Below are 20,882 nucleotides of genomic sequence, written 5' to 3' on the forward strand. Positions count from 1 at the left end.
GTACACCTAGACCCCGACTTACGACGGGGTTAGGGACCCAAATCCAGGTCGTAAGTCCGACATGGTCGTAAGTCCGACATGGTCGTAAGTCCGACATAGATAAAAAAAAAAAAAAAAAATTAATAAAAAATCTACAATGAAATACAGTACAGTAAAAGTAATGAATAATGATGAATGGATACAGTACAGTGAAAGTAATAAATAATAAGGAATGGATACAGTGTGACTGAGCACTTAACCTTTAATGTAGTCAGCTGAATGCACATGGGGCCCCCATAATTTTCTAATTATACATGGAGACTACATTAACTGGAAACGTTTCGGTATAGAAAATGCGTGTCATTTAAAAAAAAAAAAAAAAAAAAATTTTTCTTTATCTATATCTGAGGCGGTCGTAAGTCCCGACGGTCGTAAGTCCACGTAGTCGTAAGTCGGGGTCTAGGTGTAATGTTATTTAATGTTAATAAATGGAACAATAAAAGTAGCTAACCATTAATGGTAAAGAAAAAAGTGAGACTGCGCGTATGTAAGTGCGCACATGTGAAAACATATCGTCATTACTCTACATAAGAATATGAAAGCAACACTTATTTACTGTCCATATATGTTTTAATTAATGTTTGTGAATTAAAAAAAAATTCTACCCACCAGTGGTGGTAAAGTTGAAAACATAAGGTCAGCCAATGTTGTTGTGTGTTTTTACTTGGATGACGAAGTTGCTAAGTCATCAGGTTCAACTCTAGCTGAAGCTGTCGAACACAAGAACTTTTTCTGTGTTGTTTTTAGGTTTTATTTAACTTTATCTGTGTTATTTTTGGTGGTTTATTAGGATGTTGCTTTATTACAGGTAGTAATTCGCCCAAAAAAGTAGGGTAAATAAAGCAAAATTTAGCCAAACATCGAAAGTACCAGACTCAAATTAATTTTCTCCATAGGAAGTTGTATTTAAAATTGGACGATTAGAATTTCGCGAGGTTCTTACAGTCTAAATAGGTGTCCAAATATGAGAGCCTACTGTAGGTTATTAAATTAGTCCTTTCCTAACATGATGGACACTTCCCTAAAAAAATATCGAAGTAAAATTAATAATCTCATTCAAAAATATGTATAGTCAGTCCTCGACTTTCGACTGGGTTAGGGACCAACGACCAGGTCGTAAGTCGAATTGGTCGTAAGTCAAAAATGCAAAAAATAATACATAGAAAATCTAAAATGGATGTCTCTTTTTCTTCTCAGCACCACGAGAACTCTCACTTTTACGCTTGCCAGCCATTTTAAAGGGAATTACATACAAAAATTTTGTCAGTACACAGCACGATCACTAACGTCGGGACTCGAAAATACGTAATTTGAGAAATATTTTATAGGACCATGGCTGTCGTATGTCCGGGTTGTCGTAAGTCGAGTAGGTCATAAGTCGAGGAGTACCTGTACTGTATAGGCATTTGCCAGTTTACGATGGTCAAGTTTACGAAAATCTAAAGTAACGAAAAAACAAATTTCACCCCGATTCTGTTTAGAACGAAAAATCCGAATTTACACAAAATTTTTACTCCATTAATGTAATTTTTCCTAAAATGTACTGTACTGAAATGAAAATATGCGAAAATCATGTCATTTTTCACTACCAATATGCTGATTTATTTCACCAACCTGCTTATTGATCTCAAACACTAGCAGTGTTATTAAATTTGCAAATAACCTTTATTGTACAGTATCTCAAAAACAGAATCTGTCCACACACAGTGTGAAACATTATGAGACCACACATGATAGATATTGGAACATTCGTTTAGTTTGGTATATTATGGTATATTATGATGCTCAGTTACTAAATGTAGTAGGATCAGTATGCCACAGAGCCACACTTACCAACCCTCCCAGGACCTCACGAGTTATATGTAGTATTTCAGAAGTCATCAGACTCATCCTGGCAGATACATTTTTGAGATATTGTACGTGGTTAGCATTTGAAAATTAAAAATACAGAATAATTTTATTTCACAGGCATCTCTCGATATAGTAATATGAATATGTTAGGTTAAAAAAAATCAAGTGAATTTTCGTATTTTGAATAACAGAACAATGGTAAAAATAGGGTTCGGTTCCCCAATGATAAATATCTGTATACCCTGAAAACATGAAATCGGTTCTTATACAAGAAAAACCTACCTAACTACAGTACTGTAATGATAAATAGTACAGGTAAACCTCTAGATATGATATCCCAATCAGCAATATTCTGCTTTAAAGATGATCATAAATTAAGACCATCTCACAATATATGATCAAAATAACTCGCTTTAACGATATCCATCGAATAGCCATTTATATCCATTGTTTGGAATTTTTTTTATATCTCTAGTGCAAACTATTGGTTGTATATACTCAAATTATTTGCCGTTTTGCAAGGATTCCAGCAATGAAAATTATATTTTTCTACATCAAGTCAGTGACATTTTATAAGGAAACAATATTTAACCCTATGCACAACTCATGTGCCGCCACATGGCCAACCCATGCACTACAGCCCACCCCGTGGTTCTTTGTCGATCGTAAACCTCATTGCATTGCTCCATGATTATCGGCCAGCATCGTACATTGTACTTATCATGTTTATTTTTGTTTTTTTGTTTTTTTATAGTGAGAGGACTGTGAAGTGATATTTTCTGTGTTTTTGTGACTGTAAGGTGTGTTGACTGTTGTTTTGAAAATATAATAATAATAATAGTAATAATATGAAAAAATTATTACATTACACAACCATCACTTCACTTCTCTAACACTAAAAAGAAATCCAGGAGTTGAGGCAGCCCGCACTGCTGAGATAATACTGCGCATTTATCGTTCTGGTCTTCCCTTCCTATGGGCCTCGAGAGTTGCCAATTAGTTATTTGATAGAACTTACTTGCTAGTATGACAAAGCAAAATATTATGCAATTCTGTTGAAAAGTTAATTTTGAGCGAATTTTTTAAAGTTTGGTGACTTGAGTTGTGTCACCGTGAAGTTGGTCTTATCATGAATATGACGCGAATTGCGTCATCATGCGCAAGAGGGTTAAGGAAAAGCAAAATCAAAGTTTAACACATTCGCCATTTGTATAGACATTGGCTGTGTTACTCGTAACTGCACCGCCGCCCTCAAGCAAGTCAGCCCAACTGGGGACACTCCCCCTCCCGACCATTAACAACGCTACCACATCCTGCTCTCACCCACAAAGAAAGGCTTATTCCCATGATGTTTTTGACCTTATGAGAGTTATTTCTATTACTTGTTTTGCTCATTATGTATGTAAAATTGTGTGAGCATGTAAATAAATAAAAAAAACGTGAAAAAAGTTATGTTTATATTCCCAATATTAAGAGTTGAAAAATAACCATAACATAACTACTACCTCAGCCTGGTAGGAAAGTGCTAGGGGGATGTGGCTGCCCCAGCTGATTCGCGGGGGTGCATGATTTGAACTTTTGCTAGGACTCAAATTAGTATAAGTGGGGGGAAGCTTTTGTAACACGAAAAAGAAGTGGTAATTTAGGAAATTTATATTAGCAAATTTTCATATCTCAAATGTTTGTACAGTGAGGGATGCCTGGGTATCCCTCAAGATAAGAACTTTTGTGATACAAAAATTCACAAATATGAATTTCCTAAATTGACACCACAGTTTTGTATCATGAAAGTTTTCCCCACGTACATTAATTTGGGTCCTGGCAAAAGTCAGCTGGGGAGGCCACATTTTTGATGATGTTCAAGACAAATTCCTTGAATTCAAGAATGATTCTGCTGCTAAATATCTCTATGAAGAAAATACACTAACTGCATTCTGGTTTTCAATGTACTGGTTGTATCCAAAAGTCAATGTGATTGCCCTTACAGTTCTCTTGCCATTATCTACAACATACTTATGTGAGTCTGGCTCTCCATCCTTCCACTGATAAGGAACAAGTCAGTTATTTAGGACATGAGATGTGCTTTATCAGTGTCACAACTTCAGATTAAACGGCTGTAACATGTGAACTTTGTTTTCTCATCCCAATTCAGGTTTGTTGTGAGGCTAGTCAAGTGAAAAGTGAAAGTAATATTAAGTTGGTGCAAATTTATGATGGTGATATCAACAATAAAAGAATAATGTTCTTTTTATCTCCAGATCAGAAAAATTTTATTTTTCAATTTTATTTTATGTTTTAGAGAAGAAAAATGAGGCGGGTCAATTGGGATTTTGAGGGAACCACAAGGAGGAATGGAGTGAAAATGGTTGAGAACCATGAGTTACCACATATGGTGATTGTAGAGTGATGACACATAGAAAGCTTATTTGTAAACTTAGTAACATTACAAGTAGTGTATCTATTTTTTTTAAGTAAGTTAGTTAAATGAGTAAGCATATTTGTAGTAAAAATTAGATCAATTTAGCATATTTTCATTATTAGAAAAAATTATGAAAAGTCAATAATTTTTTTTTGTAACTTTAGATTTTTTTTTTTGTAAATTGAATCATGAGACAAAATAACTTTCTCTGGTACTTTATTCTGTACTATAGTGATTTGCTGTTTCATGGTAATTCTCAGTCTCCCTCTCTCAATATATTGAGGATCTACTGTACTGTATTGCAGGAGAGGTTGTGGGGTTAACGTGATGTTGGATCGCACTAGGATGGAGGTGAGAAGGGAAACTTAGCTATGGCATTTTCTCCATACAATACAGTGTATTGTATATATATTATATACAATGCAGTGCGAGGGAGTTGCTGTGAGGTGAGGAGCTTGTTGAGAGGAGGTCTTGTCTGTTTGAAAGCGCTGAGTAGAATCCCCTTCACGTCGAGGCTGTGAGCTTATATACTCGTCCACCAGAAGTAAGCGTCGCTGGTGGCCGGAAGTGAGCGTCGCTGGTGGCCGGAAGTGAGCGTCGCTGGTGGCCGACCCTGTGCAGTCAAACACTATGCTTTTTGAGAAACTTGACGCGGGATCTGCTGATCAGCGACTAATGGCAGTGGCAGTTGTAGGGGAAAGTATCCATTACAATACTCCCCCTCCCCTCCGAGCGCTGCAGGAAACTTGTCGGCAGGGTTGTATCCCACATGTGAGACAACGGGTTGGGGTGTGAACCACTCGGCCGCTACTGGTGACAACTCCGTCTAGGGACACGCGATCTGTGGGAGAAGCAGAGGGAGCAGGAGGGTTGTGGACAAGAGAAGGTTGAACAGGCGAGGAATGTGGTGCTTCTCTCACGGCAGGTGCAAAGTCCTCAGTGGCGCCGGATGGGGTGTCTGGGTCCATAGGTCCTGATGCAGGATCCTCATCAGGAGCAGTAGGTACCTGAGGATGAAAAGTAGGTACGCAGAAATGTTGTGGGCGAGGTGGTGCTGCAAGAGGCAATTGTGGCAGACAGGCGAAGGAGGTGCAGGATGAATTTGTTCAGGGAGCCTGTCTGTGTGGCGGGAGTTCAGTCTCCGCATCTCGTCCCAGAGACGTGCAGGCGTTGAGTTGCCGAGGGAGAGACTGGATAGGTCTTGCAGGAGACTGGTGTCAGGCTGCTGGTATCGCCTTTTGAGAGCATCTCGTAGAGCTGCTCGAGGGTGTCCATCGTGCGGTGTAGAGATTGTAGCAGGTCCCTCATGTCTTGTTTGTCTGGTGGAATTCTACTTCTCTGAGGAGCGTTGATCTGGTTGACGAAACCAGGGCTAAGTGAAGGTGTGACCACTGAGTTGTTCGCGGCAGCATGGCGCACAGCAGTGTATTCGTGGAATATTCTGTCTGCTGTGGCTGCATAGGTCGCCGAGGTTGTAGAGTAGTCCAGTGTGGACAGGGCTTCCTGACACTATCCTGCGCCAGCTTCACACTCAGAAGCTCCCTGCAGAAGTTCGTAGAGGAAAGTATCCACTACAAGGTGCATAACTATATTTTGAAGAGTATCGAAAAAAAATAATTCTATACCATATGACATTTATGAAAATTTGTACTTACAGAGGATGCATACCAGCAGCAAGCAGTCATTGATGGAGAGCCTGCACTGCTGGACATTCTTGATACTGCTGGACAGGTTAGTACAGTACTCTATACTGTACAGTAAACCCTTGATAACTTGGAATATGATAACTTGTAGTTCTATATAACTCAGAATGGCACTAAAATATTCAACTGTAAATTATTTTTGTATTACAGTATTTTTTTACATTAAAATAAATTTGTACATAACTTGCAATAATCTGAGATATGGTGACGCAATCTCGAAATGACATAACACATGCGACCCAAGCGGAATGCATGGGATGCTCTGCCCAGTAAGCCACTCAGTTATGCATTGGTAGGCATAGTGAAAGGATACCCACCTGCAGTTTTACAATTATTCCACCTACATTGAAAATTCAATAACCAGTACAGTATACATACAGTAGTGTTTAAGTGGATAATAACATTTAAAATTGGTGCTGTAAGTGCTTACTGGTATCGTACAGAATTGTACAGTTATTGACCGTTGTATAATGGATCTACTGTATATACGATTGATCAGTTTACAAAGTTAAAAAAATTAACACCATTTACCGCTATGTAATGGGTAAGATTAGTTTTACGACTTCACTGTTTGTTTACAAAACCTATTAAATACTGTACATTACTTAAAAAAAATTTTTATAAGATATTTTTATTAATTTCCTTATCTAAACTTGTAAATTATGAATTTATGAGTGAAAATTACATGTACTGTACTGTATATAAAGACAGCTGTTGACTCTGTTAAATGATTCTGCTTGCTGAGAGACAGTCAGTGAAGTTTTTAATATATAAGTACATGTATGAGCTCGCATATTGTCATGAGATGGGACACACACACACGCACACTACTACTACTACCTTTTTTTTTTTTTTTTACGTGGCCTCCAGCCTCCCCCAATAGCCACACCTTTGCCGCCATTTTATTACCTTAATATCAAATATCCTAATACATAAGTAGCTATCCTAGCTGTGTTGAATTAGTTGAGCTGCAGACCTATGCAGCATTCAGTGACTGTAGCCTCATAGTCAATATCTGCAGCTGTTGTCGGCTTTGGGGCCGAAGCTCTCGTTCCCCTGAGACAGAGCAAAGCCGACCGAAGGAGAGAGAAAGACAGTCGACATCTCATCCAGGCTGTAACATAACTTCTGGGCTGCTGCTTCTGTTCGGAGATCACCTCCGCGAGCCTGGCGTAGAAACATCTTGCACTTGGTCCCATCCCACCAGAGGTTGTGAACACTAGAGGAGTGAAGCTGCCTTGATCAACTTTCTGAATTCTCTCTTCGTATGCCCTTATGTTGTCGTACTCCTTCCTCCTGTGTGCAGCATCGAGAGCTAAGTTACGGTGACATGCGGCCATGGGATAAAAAATCCTGATGCCGAAGTAGGCTTGCTGTCCCCGCATCCAGAATCCTCGAGCACTGACATCAACACGGGCTTTGTTGGATGTGTTTGAAGTCCTATGTTGGAAGATCTCACTGTCCAATGGAAGGAGGGTCAGTTCTACCATGACATCACGGCAGATTTCCTTCAACATATTTGCTGTGAGATCCTTTACTTTGTCATGCCTCATGCATATGAAGCCCCCTTTCTTGCACACCATGGCGTGATCGACGTCATGGGAAGAGCCACACACGCACTACTACTATTTCGCTGTCACTCGGAATCGAGTATGACGATCATCCAGCTATGGTAAAATGATATGGGTTATTAGGGATGTCACTTAGGTTAGTGAGTTTTGAGGGGACTAAAGAGCCTGATACAGGAATGGCAGCGTCTTCCACATTCGTTGCACATGTGGAAGGCTCCATCTACTGTGGGAGGGGCGGTGGCAAAGTCTTTCTGATGTTGGCGCTTATCTGTCTCGGTTTGCAGTCGGGCTAACTCGAAAGTATTGACACCTTCCCGTGTAGTGCTCCTCCAAGCGTTATGCTGTGGAATAATCGACTCCCAGGTGAGGGGGGTCGATTTGTCACCTTTTCAGGTTTGTCTTAAGACTATCCTTATACCTTTTCAATTGCCCGCCAGCGTTACGTTTACTATTCGTTAGGTGGCTGTAAAGTAGCTGCTTTGGCAGTCTACTGTCGTCCATGCGGGTAACATGGCCAGTCCAACGTAGTTGTTCATGGATAATGGTAGCCTCGATGCTCCTATAGTTGGTGTCAGCAAGACTGATGGCATTTCATTTAGACTTTGTAGGATGCATTGGCGGATGGCAAAGCCAACTCCATAAATGCAGTTTCTCTCCGCAGCAGGCTTACCCTTCCAGAAGAAGGTATAGCCAGATCCCTGTTCTGTGTAAACCCTCATCTGGGAGCTGGAAATCTCTAATCGAGCATAATTGCATTAAATTACGCGCCAAATGTGTCGCTTGGTTACATCTGCTCAGTCTGTGTTGTTCACTGCTAACTCTCGGTCTACCTCTTGGTCAACTAACTACTGCGCTTAGACATCATGCCAAAAGTTTCTCAGAAGTCTCAGAAAGGAAGTGGTGTGGGGGAGAAAGTCAAAAGAGTGTGGCTATCAATTGGAAAAAAGTTTGGAAATTATAGAAAAAAATGAAAACAAACACCGAACCCCTTAGTTTAAGGTAAGCCATGAATGTTGTTTCTAATGTTTCTGTGTACATATCATGTGTCTGAGGTGTCTCCATGGCTGTGAGCGTATTAATGGAACTAATCTCGATTTTGCGAACTAGTTCACTAAAGTGAAAAATAATGGAAAAAATTTCTTCCGTTAAATCGAGTGTACAATACAGTTTACTGTAGTGAATCAGGTGTCCCGGTGGGCAGAGATGTGTGGCTTCAGGTTCTCAACCTTGAAGACCATGGCCATGCATTTTTGCTGGCTTTCGGGTCCCCACCCTGACCCCGACTTAACATTATATGGTGCCCGCATTCCGGTGGTGGAAGAGACACACTTCCTAGGCTTGGTGGTAGATAGGTGGATAGCCTGAATTCCCCACCTTAGGTCACTTAAGACATCATGCTTGCACACCCTCTTAAGACTGTATCATGCTATCGTCCTGAGATCAAAGCTGGTATATAGCTCTGAGCTGGACTCTTCAGCCACTCCAGTCAGGATAGATACCATTGATACTATTCATCACACTGGCATTCATTTGGCCACAGGGGCCTTTAGATCCTCCCCAATGCCTAGTGTTCTTGTAGGTGCTTGTGTACCACCATTGGATATGCATTGGCAGTCCCTGATGGCCTGCTGCTGGTACCGAGTAGTACAGTGTCTTCCTAGACCTCCAACATGGGAGGCCATATCTGATAGGTCCACAGACCATAGATTTACTCTTCGCCCACGCCTTCGCCTATCCTTTGGCTTTCGTGTCTGGGAGATGGTTGACAGCTTGTCTCTTCCCCAACTCCCGGTCATCCCAGTGAAGGCGCTGACCATGGCCACCTGGGACCTACCAGAGGTGCACATCTGTCGTTACTTGCTGAGGAGCAAGGCTGATGTCAATGAAGTGATGTCCAGGATGTATTTCCAGGAACATGAAACTCGGCTCAATGACTCAGTGCACATTATATACAGTTGGTTCCAAATCCGACATTGGGGCTGGGTTTGGAAACATTTTCCCTGATTTTAGCTGCAGTGGGAGACTTCCCTCCTTTGCATCTATTTTTATGCAGAGTTCTCTGCTATGTGCCTAGCACTTAAAGAAATTAACATCTAAAATGTTGGGAGTTTTTACTGTACTACTATTTTTTGTGACTCCAGAGCAGCACTTGCTTCAATGGAATCTTTCAATCCCATCCACCCTCTAGTTTTAGATATTTTTAATTGGCAGGGCCATAATGTGGATTTCTATTGGGTTCCTGCCCATGTCTCTTGTGTGAGGTAATAAGAGGGCTGATGAGGTGGCCAAGTCTGCTGCCCCTTGTCATGCTTCTTTGTTCTCCCTCCCTCTCAGAGATTTCTTCCCTGCAGTCAGGTCAGTCATCTGGGCCTCGTGGTAGCTGTAGTGGAACAATTTATCCTTTCCATTCCCAACAAGTTGTGGGAGATTACGACGAAGATTTGTTCGTGAGACTGCCCTTACCGGTCCTTGAATTGACCACACTGTGATTTTTAAAGGATTACAGTATTTTATTTTTATTTTGATATTTAAACTCAATAGAATTGTATTTTATTTACCTCATAGTTTTAACATGATTTAAATTTTTTTCGGTGTCAAATTGCCACAGGCTGCGGTGCCAGATAATTTACCTAATCAATCAATCAATCAATCAATCAGTCAACCAATCAATCAGTCAACCAACCACGTTTCACTGCCTTACAACATCACACTTCTCACACTAGTTACATACAATACTTCTATTCTTTCACACAGAGGGAAGGTCCTCTTGCTTTGCTTTCAAGAAAAATATCAATTAATATATATTTATTATAGTGAAAATGAAAATACAGTAATTGTTTTCCACCCAGATTGAATTTACGGCAATGCGTGACCAGTACATGCGGTGTGGGGAGGGTTTCCTAATTTGTTACTCTCTGACGGATCGACGTAGTTTTGAAGAGGTTGCAGGATACAGGAAGCTTATTGCAAAAGTTCGTGCAGCAGACTCCATACCAATTGTCTTGGTTGGCAATAAGGTAGACCTGGATGACCCATTGCACAGAAAGGTAAGATGAATTAATGTTCTTAGTTGGGCTTGAAAACTGTTCACAGTTGATTTACAGTACAGGGTATACTGCAGTACATTACAGTACTGTACTGTATATAGAAATATTGAATAGAATAATATTGAAGTTGAATTGAATTGAATTGAAACAGTTTATTTAGCCAGAAAAAACATATACAGAGTGGATAATAATAACAATATTAACATGGCTGAGCCAGTTGAGAACCTGAGCTCTCTTTTAGGCACCTGATATATACAGTGCAGTACTATACACTTATCTCATGGAAGTATTATGTAACATTTAGTGTCATCTGGAATAGTACAATAGCATGGTAGTAATAAGAACATCTCATAATGTTACCACGGTTATCACTTCAATATTTATTAATTTTATTTATTTATTATTATTATTATTATTTTCTTGTTTTTTTTTTTATTTATATATACATACATAAATTACAGTGGAATTGAAAAACGTGAGTATAATGGGGGAGCAGTACAACCTGGGTTGTACAGTAATAAGGTTGGACAAGAGGACAGAGCTGTCTGGATTATGTCTAGTTGGCAATTATGTTTATTGCAATGGTAATTACTTATCTATTTACATGATAATTTCCGATAAAACGGTTTTGATGGTACCATAAAAGCAGGTACTGAAAAATATAGTAGGTGTTACAGGAAATATTAATACTTAGAACATAGATATTTTTTAGGAGATGATTTAAAGGAAGGGAGCGTAGTCTTTGCTCGGATGGGTGGGGGTAAGTTGTTCCACACCTTCACACCGTGATATTTTATGGAGGTCTGGGACTGAGAGGAGTGCATGAGGGGTGGTCTTAGTAGCTCTGGGTGCCTTAAGTTTTTCAACATCAGAGTTATGTCAATCTAAATTTATTATGTCACTGTCAGAGCTATTTAATTTAAAGTCAGTGTGTCAGTATCAAAATTACAGTGATATCCCCGTTAGCCGGAACAATTGGTGCAGAGCACTTCTGGGGATGAGAGATTTCCGGCTAACCAGACGACTTTCTCAAACCTGGAAAAATCACCCATCCCTGGAAATATTTCCGGTTACTGGAAAAAACTTTCCGAGTGTCTAAACTATGCATCTTGCACAGACAAACACTAGCTCACATCCTCATAATGTTTCTGTGTGCTGGGGAGTTTTCCAAGAGTCTAAACTACCGGAGTCTGTAAAAGCAGTTTTAATTAAGTTAAAAACTCAATTTACTGATATAATAATCCAGAATACAGTAGTTTATCTAGAAGTTTGTTTAAATATATTTAAAAACTAAAAATCTATGTGATATGGTCATGAATGAAGCTGTGTGTTAGAGCAAAGACTGGTATTTTCCACTCCCTTGGAGCTGTGGGGGATTAGTGGATCTCATATTATTGACCCTTTGATACAATGTCAGGTCACCCATTGTTGGATGGGGGATTAGTGGGTCTCAGGACCTGAAGATGTCTTGAATAAACATGAAAGCTAAAATACAGTATTTTTTATACTTACACTTTTCGCAATGTATCCCTTCATCATTACATTACTGTCCATAAGATTTTAAAATGTGGAGTGAGAAAGCAGAAAGTGTGGGTGATTAGAGACATGGAATGGAAAGGAGTGATAACATGCACCAGTGTTGCCAAGCGCTAAGCTCCTCAACAGCTGATCTTTTAATTCACCACCACTTAGTTAACCACACATAAATTTATGTCATGCAATATGGGGGTGTGTGGGTGGTGTTAGGGTGTCTGGGTGTGATGTGGTATTAATTAATAAATAAGCAATATTATATAGTCAATGACAGTCGTTTGATGAATAGTAGTGTACATTCATTTTTGCTACAATGCGTGTTATGTCAACGCGAATTGGTTGTAACGCGATTGATGAATAGGGGAATGCTGTTTGTAAAATGTGAACTTTTGCATATGAATGTTGGCTATAGCACAATTCCATCCTCAACGTTTTAAGTGTAGCGTGGCGCAGGGTTATGCAATGTTTACAGTTCACGTTTGACATCACATGCTCAATAGAGTCGTGTGTTTGTTTGTGAAGTGTTTTTTGAGAGGTACTCTGTAAATTTTGTTCTTTTTTTGCAAATTTAGCTGTTACCCATAAATACTGTATGAAAATAATAAGTAAAAAGAATGTTTTGCAGTGCGGACTAATAACGGTTTACACCAGTGCTCTCTGCTTACATCACATGATCAGTTGAATCGCACAGTTTCTGTCGATTGCTCTGTGAAGTGTCCTCCGTGATTTTTGCTGTTTTCTCTAATTCTGTTGTGTTAGCCATGAATATGAAAAGACAAGGTAAGAAGAATGTTTCCAAGAAGCGTTCTGATGATTGAATTGCCGGTGGTGAACCTAAGAGAAAGGCTATAACATTTGAAGAGAAGCTCGATGTTATTAAGCATTTTGAATGCAATGAAAGAACATGTGATATTGTTCGTGCAGCAGGAATAAGAGTCTACGTTATGCACCCTTAGAGATAATGCAGGAAAAATAAAGCAATCAGTATTGCTGGAACAAGCTTGAGTGCTAGCAAATCTGTGAGATCATGGCCAAAGTAATCTTCACCTAACCCCATTTTCTCCATTAGTCCTGTTATTTTTATTGTGTGAATTTCTATAGCGCGAGGCTTCACAAGAACACAACTATCACATAGCAGAAATGACTGTACTACAATTGTCACTGCTATTCATCAACTACTGTACTGTCATTAACAATACAATATTGTTTATTTATTATTCATTACAGTAATTAATACCCCAACACCACATGATACATACAGTCTTTTGTGTGAGACACTGTGAGTTGGAGGGAGGCTGGGAGCAGGCAGGGGGGAGGCAAGGTGCTGGCAGAAAGGTAAGGTGCAGGCAGGGAGGCTGGCACTCCCCTTTTCACCAATGATCAGTCTCTTATGGTGTGTGTTTTGTCATTGGTAATAAAAAATATTAAACACATTAGAAAAAATATGATGTACAGGTATAATATTTTTTTTACGGGGATTAGCCCATGTGGGCATAGGTCAATGACCCACAATGGGGCCTTGGGGGCAAAAAAATAAGAATACTGTAGAAAGAAATTAAAAATGGAAAAGGAAAAGGTTATATTAATCTACACTGCAAAGATGACATCAAAATTACATGACAAGCCGAATAATAAGGTAATTTTTTCACCCAGTCCTCTCCACTGGGAGGAGGGTAAATGGCAGGTAAGCTTAGCCATTGCCAAATTTCCCTTTTTTTTTATTTAATCATTACAATACTGATACATTATAAAAAGTTTTGTACTGTTTTGTATATGAAGGGTACAGGTATTAATAAGAACAGATTATTACAGTAAACATATCTTTATTAATTAATAAATAAATAAAATCATTACAAATTTTTACACTGGGTATGGCAGGCATGGGGAGGAGTAGGAGATGATGACCCTTTTTAGGGGGTGTGCGGTCAGTCCCCCTCCTCAAACCTCCACCACCTTCTACCTCCATATTGAATTTTAAGTAAAAGAAAAAATTATATAATTTGTATAATGAACATCCTCATAAATTACCGACTGATGAATTATGGGAATAGTATATGAATTATACTCTACAGAGATGGCGGGAGGTAGAGGGAGGACAAGTGAACAACTCGCCTCCTGGTTCGTGCTATCATCATAATTCCAATGCTGTACTGTATTACAGTATTTAGGTTCATTTAGTGCCTGGTTACTAAAACATTATCGAAACATACGGTAATTAATTTTCCTCCCCAAATCCCACACTTAGTCCCAGATGAGCTATTCTGCTGTAGTATATTACAGTATCAGTCTCTTGTTTACAGAAAGGTAACAGCTGATGTTTCCACTGACACCGCTCTCCCCAATACAGTACAGTAAAGTTGCCGGCACTCGCCATCTCATGCGCCGTTGTTCACTGCTCAAGAGGGTTGGTGCTTTACTGAAGGATCTGTTGATTATCAGAACATAATAAATATTATTGTAGAGTATTGTATATGTAAAATGCGTCTCTATATACCCTGGTTTATTCACTCATTAAAATGTTATAAGTCAATGGTTTAATAAGGCTGTTAATGTGTGTGTTGTGTAAGTGTTTTATCATGTCACCTCACCTACTGCCTCTCCTCCTTACCCCTCAACTCATCACCTCACTACCTGCCTCCACACCCCTCAACTCATCACCTCACTACCTGCCTCCACACCCTTCACCTCAGTACCTCCTTCCTCATCCCTCGCCTCCTCACCCCTCAACTCATCACCCCACTACCTGCCTCCACACCCCTCAACTCATCACCTCACTACCTGCCTCCACACCCCTCAACTCATCACCTCATTACCTGCCTCCACACCCCACACCTCACTACCTCCTTCCTCATCCCTCAACTCCTCACCCCTCAACTCATCACCTCACTACCTGCCTCCACACCCCTCACCTCGTCACATAAGTAGCAAATTGTTGAATAATGTACAGTGTATAATACATTTTGTATAGAGTACATTACTCACCAGCAGATGCTGTTGCTTTGAGCTTGTGATGCAGGCAGGCAGGTGGTGTTAACTGTCGCTCTCCTCTCCTTCCATTAATGACAGACGCAAGTCTGGAGTGACACTAATGGTTTCCACTACTGACGAAATGCTGGGTTGTGGTGATGATGGACTTAGTGGTAGGTTTGTTATTGCTTGACGTTGTGGGCTAGGGCCTGAAACACTACCACTGGTACTAGGGAAATAGCTGGTAGAGGAGGCAACACTAGGACACTATGGACCCTAGAAAAGTAGTCGCCTATCTTATGCTGCTTCATCTGGATTCAAGAGGAGGAAAGAGGCCAAAGGATTGCTCACTAGCGGCAATTTCAAATGATCGAACATGGCGGAAATTTTTAACGACAAATATTTTAGGGTTTGGACACATATTTCTTGTCCAGAAAGGGTCCGGATTATCTGAAATCTAGACCTACGGGGATCAGACTTTCGAGGGTTTACTGTGCTGCAGGAGTGTTTGCAGTTGCGTAATGATCCAGTTGTTTAACTGGTGGGCCTATGGTCGGTTGTTTGTACTATATCATCTGGCATCATACCAAAAATTCCACAACATATAACTTTTCTTGAGTTTCCCAGATATGGAAACTGGCCTAGTGCTACTGAGAGGATTTATCTTTTCTTTGGCTCCTTGAGTTCTGTCATGAGAGAATAAATAATCTCCAATACAGCATTTCCTTCAAATTCGTGGGGGTTAGGTTCTCAAAATGGCCGTGAATCGCCATATTCGCGAATAACATTTGCTGACCAGAGACATTTTTACTTGTGTACAAAGGAATGTATATTTCCTTTGTGTTTGCTCTTAGGACCAGTATTTCTTTTACCTGTATTGTATATGTGTGTGTGTGTGTGTAGACACACATACAAATAAATAATAATTGAAAAATCCAATCACAAGTAATCAGAAACAAATTTATTAAAAATATGACAGTCTACCCTCAAGTCTACGCCGTGCTTTATTAATAACCAAGCATGGAGTGGACTTGAGGGTAGACTCAGCATTTTTAATACATTTTTTCCTGATTATTTGTGAGAGGATTTTCCCATTATTATTTATTTGTACTGTATGTGTTTTGTGTGTGTCTACAAACACACACACATACACACATACATATATACAATACAGGTGAAGGAAATTACTGTCTCTAGAATGAATGGCTCCCTGTTCCGGCTGCAAAAATGCCAGCAACTTTAAAACTACCCACAGACATTCTTGGGTACATCCAGGGTGTCATCTGCGATTAATAGAAGACCGCGACATAAAAATCCGTGAATTATCCGAGCGTACTGTACTTCCCCAGAGTAAATTGGATATGCATGTATTATTCCCTATCTAGGGAATATTACATATCAATTTCAAACCCTTGCACATTGAAGGAAAATGACTTTGTTTTAGGTCAGATGTTCTAATTTGGTATGTTGATTTTTAGGCCCATGGACTCAATAATTATCTTGACCTATATACCAGGGGGCACCCTGGGGGTCCAGAACCCCCCTTTTTATCAGAAAATTTCAATAATTTTCCTTTAATGCATTTTTGTATAGTACAAAGTAATTACTCTTGACCTCAGAATATCTCCTAATGTTAAGTGCACATGGCTTCAAAATGCCCATGATATTGGTCAGATTTTGCAAAATTTTCAGTGTGTGTGTGTGGGGGGGGGGAGGGGGCTTACAACACCCTGTTTCATCCCAAACCACCTTGCTGGGTGGGTTTGCTGTGCTTGCCATGTTCCCCCACAATTTCATACAACCCCCTTTTTTTCGTGGATCTGCTCTTGTATACACTTAGGGTTCCAAAAACAATATTACATCACCTTTAAACCCTTAATGTGACCTCCCAGTAGGCTCACTAAAACTTGGTTAAATAAAGTTGTGCTTGGAAATGTTTCAGTTAACTGAATGTCACTAAATTTATGCATTTTATATTTTAAGTTTTAATTCTTTATTTGTATTTATTGTTCATTATTGATAATTTGAAGATATAACCATTGCTATTTGAATATCTAATATTCCTGTCTTTCATTTTCATAACTCCCTCTATATGTCACCCACCATTTGTTTATATTTTATGGCTAACACTGCTAAATTTACATAACAAATTATATATTTTGCTTTTAGGTTTCTACAGAGGAGGGTCAAAATCTTGCACATTCTATGGGCTGCCCCTTTTTTGAGACATCTGCAGCCTTACGACACTTTGTTGATGATGCTTTCCACATGCTTGTGAGAGAAATACGAAAGAAACAAAAGGAAGCAATTGAAGGAGCCCCTGCCTGTAGGAGTAAACCTCTGTCACGCTGGAGAAGATTTAAAAACATTTTTTTGTGGATTTTCCGTCGTCCACGATACAAGTAAGGTAAATGTAGATACCAGTGAGGTAGATTGGGAGTTGATAGGGATCTGATTGATGATAAGTGGATCTTCCATTACTTTTTTGAAAGTTTGTGTGTAGTACAGTACAGTTGAAGAAAACACATCACTACTTTTAATGCAAAGCTGAAGAAGAAAATATTTTCTCAGATGAGTTTAGTATGAACACATACCGTACTCGTGCTTTTGCTATTAATGTTAGATGAAATACATTATGGAAAGATATCTTGCTGATCCACATACTGTACTACTATTAGTAGTTATTTTATGTTGACTTTTACAGTGTGCTTCAATCACCTCACTGCAAGATGATATTAATAAGAAAACACACACACACACACACAGATGTAATATGAGTGCAGAAATAATTACTATAGTACATATACTTATGTACTGTATACATACAAAATGGAAAAATAAATATGTCTTGTTTTAGAATACACTACAAGGGAAAGTTTTCACCTTTGCATGTATTCTTTCAAGATGAAATGTTGCTTTATTGTTATACACTTCAGTGGTCTTACTGTATACATTTACAGTATGAAATAGAGTTAATGCTGTTACTAAGAGATAAATAAATTATCCCTTTAAAATTAGCAGTTAATTGAGTGATACTGTATAAAAGAATAATAATTTGGCACATTTTGTGTCATTATGTACTATCTAACAAGATATTGGTGCTGTAATTTTACTAGATGCTTTGTATTTTACCATTTAGTGTACTGTAGGATGTATTAATGTGTGTTACTGTGAAATATGCAAATGAGTATTATGAGTTCATGTTCTGCCACATACTTAAACTCTTTGCTTAATGGTACAATCACTTGTTTGCTTTAGTGCTAGCAATAAGGATCTCCATAGTGTAGCAAACTCCTTGTCTGTTCCCAAATAGCAGATAATGTAAATTGCTCTGAGCCTTGACACATGGATTATGTAAGCTTCCATTTATTTGGAGTATTGCATTGCCTTTTATTTCCTTTTTTTTAATTAGAATGGCTAGTGGAAACTGACACGTCAGATTGAAATACAGTTCAGTATTTGAAGTTGTTGACATTCATCCCAAGCTGCAAAAACTGTTTCTAACATTATATTTACAGTAGTAATATTTTCCAGTCTTCTGAAATATTTAACAAGATATGTGCATGTTAACTCTTTTTGCTAATGTAGTCTATGAAATTGGCAGAAAGATGAAATTAAAGCTGGCTGTGAAAGTGGACTCAGTCTTAGTGCTAAAAAGAATGTCTATCCTGTGCAATTTGTACAGTATTGCCATCTCTATGGTTTATTTGATATCCATAGTATTTTTTATTAGCCCAGAATAACTCTTAATAACATGACCATCTCATCTTGGGCATATGATTGTTTTGTCACTTGAATTCATAATCAACCAGACAGACTAGCTGTACAGGTGAAATGATTTCAGTAGTCAGAGCAAATGATTTTGATGGTTATTAATATTCAATTATATTTTATGAGATTGATTGTTTTTATTGCATACTACAGTACTGTATTTTCATTTGAATACTGTATAGAGATTGTAAGATGTCAGGACACTTTGAGCTAAATGTTTTGGTAATGAGTATTGAATTTATAGAATTTTGGTCACTAACATTAATGCATTTTAATGAAAATTCATTTGAGAAAATTTTTACAGCTAAATTATATCTAATACTGTACTTGAAGTAAGTATAAATATGCTGTTTTGAAATAGTTTAATAGCTTGAATTTTTATTCTTAAATAAAATATAATCATCACATTCAATTGTCAGGTAAAGGTTCATTGAAATCTTTTTACATTGTCTATGAGATTTGATAATATTACAAAATACCTGTACATGAAGATACAGGTTAAGACTAAAGGAATGAATAGAGTAAATACATTGCACTATTCTCATATTTTGATTTGTTTTGTTTTAGCCACAACATTACGGTACACTATTTGTACAGTAGATATCAAAAGGATATTCAGTCCATTTTTATTGATACATGGGGCAGTATGGCAACCTGTGTTGCAGTGTTTTATTTGGGAAATAATTAAAGAGTGTGTTATGAACAACTATGCCATCTAATTTCATTATAAAGGAACAATGCCAATGGTGTAAGCTGGATCTGTTAACTGTTGTATTAAAGACTTAGATTATGTCAAAAAGGAAATGGTAGGAGTGTCTATGTAGTATACAGAATATTGTAATTTTCTTCATGTAATATGGGTTCAATATCTTGGTCAGAAAGTTTGCAGGTTATTACTTTGAAGTTTTAAATACTAGAGAATGGCTCATGAGGGTGTTCTCACAGTTTTACGATACACGGCTCATTCAAGATAAACATTCAATGTTAAAATTACAGTTTCATTACTAATTGAATTTTTACCAGAAATCTAGGTTTTTCCCATGGTATTTGGTGTGATTCTTTTGAATTTGACCTTCATATCTGTCAGAAATGAGTAATTTTTTAGTTATCACCCCCCCCCCCTTCCCTCCCATAGAACCTGACATAACCAACCAAAGAAACATACCTAACCTTACCTAACTTCCAAGCCAGGGTAATATATTAAACAGAAAGTGCTTATTTTGATATCTGGTATACCAATAAAAGCAACTTTGGTGAAGCATCATGGTGTAGTTTTATGTTTTCTGTGGACGTAAGAGTATGCTCAGACTGAGTGGGTCAGTTGTAAACAAACAGACGACTCGCTGTGACTGCAGATTTACCTGAATTTTCTGTGTGAATTTACCGTCTCTGTTATTATCCATTTGTGATGGAAAGTGGTATTAGAAAAAGTTGCATTTGACGAGATATAGCTTCTGGTGATCCCAAAATTGCTCTCACCCAATTGGGAGTGAATCTGCAATAATACCCTTTCAATAACATTTGAGTTTTGTATACCTTGTCCATGGAGATCTGTTCTCAGGCAACCATTTTTGGTTATATCTTCTGTGATGTGATAAGCATTGATATATTTGATGATGAGTGCTTGCATGAAAGGAAAGCTTGACGTTGAGTGATTTGGTCTCTAAATCTGCACAAAGCAGTTAAGTGAAAACAGATCGATTTTTTTGTCACTTAGGGTTAGTACATTTACTCCTCACTGCACCATCATCTACTTTTCCCACCTTCCTGTATTTTTGTCTTGATTGTTCTCTCTGATTAATCTGCTCCCTGGCTACATTTAACTCCCATGTTTATCTGAAGTAAATGGAGACAACATATCATGAATTCTAACATCTGTCATACTACAGTAGTACCAAAGTATTGTTTAGAAGTGTGTGTGTCACAGAAGAAAACTAATAGAAATTGTGAACAAAATAAAAATTTATATGATAGAGTGGAG

General features: G+C 38.4%; 1 protein-coding gene across 1 annotated transcript in view; it reads left to right on the plus strand.

Annotated features, from left to right (window-relative positions):
* The window catches only part of LOC121868853 (GTP-binding protein Rit1-like), a 30,710-nt gene extending 11,263 nt beyond the window's left edge, over positions 1–19,447 (plus strand). The window contains exons 3-5 of the mRNA XM_042369839.1: positions 5,967–6,040; positions 10,433–10,630; positions 17,300–19,447. Of these exons, the coding sequence (XP_042225773.1) occupies positions 5,967–6,040; positions 10,433–10,630; positions 17,300–17,536 (509 nt within the window). The 3' untranslated portion in view covers positions 17,537–19,447. The remainder of the gene's footprint in view (positions 1–5,966; positions 6,041–10,432; positions 10,631–17,299) is intronic.
* The last annotated feature ends 1,435 nt before the right edge of the window (positions 19,448–20,882 follow it).

This window comes from Homarus americanus, unplaced genomic scaffold (genome assembly GCF_018991925.1).
Source record: "Homarus americanus isolate GMGI-L3 unplaced genomic scaffold, GMGI_Hamer_2.0 scaffold30535, whole genome shotgun sequence".
NCBI classification, from domain to species: Eukaryota; Metazoa; Arthropoda; class Malacostraca; order Decapoda; family Nephropidae; genus Homarus; species Homarus americanus.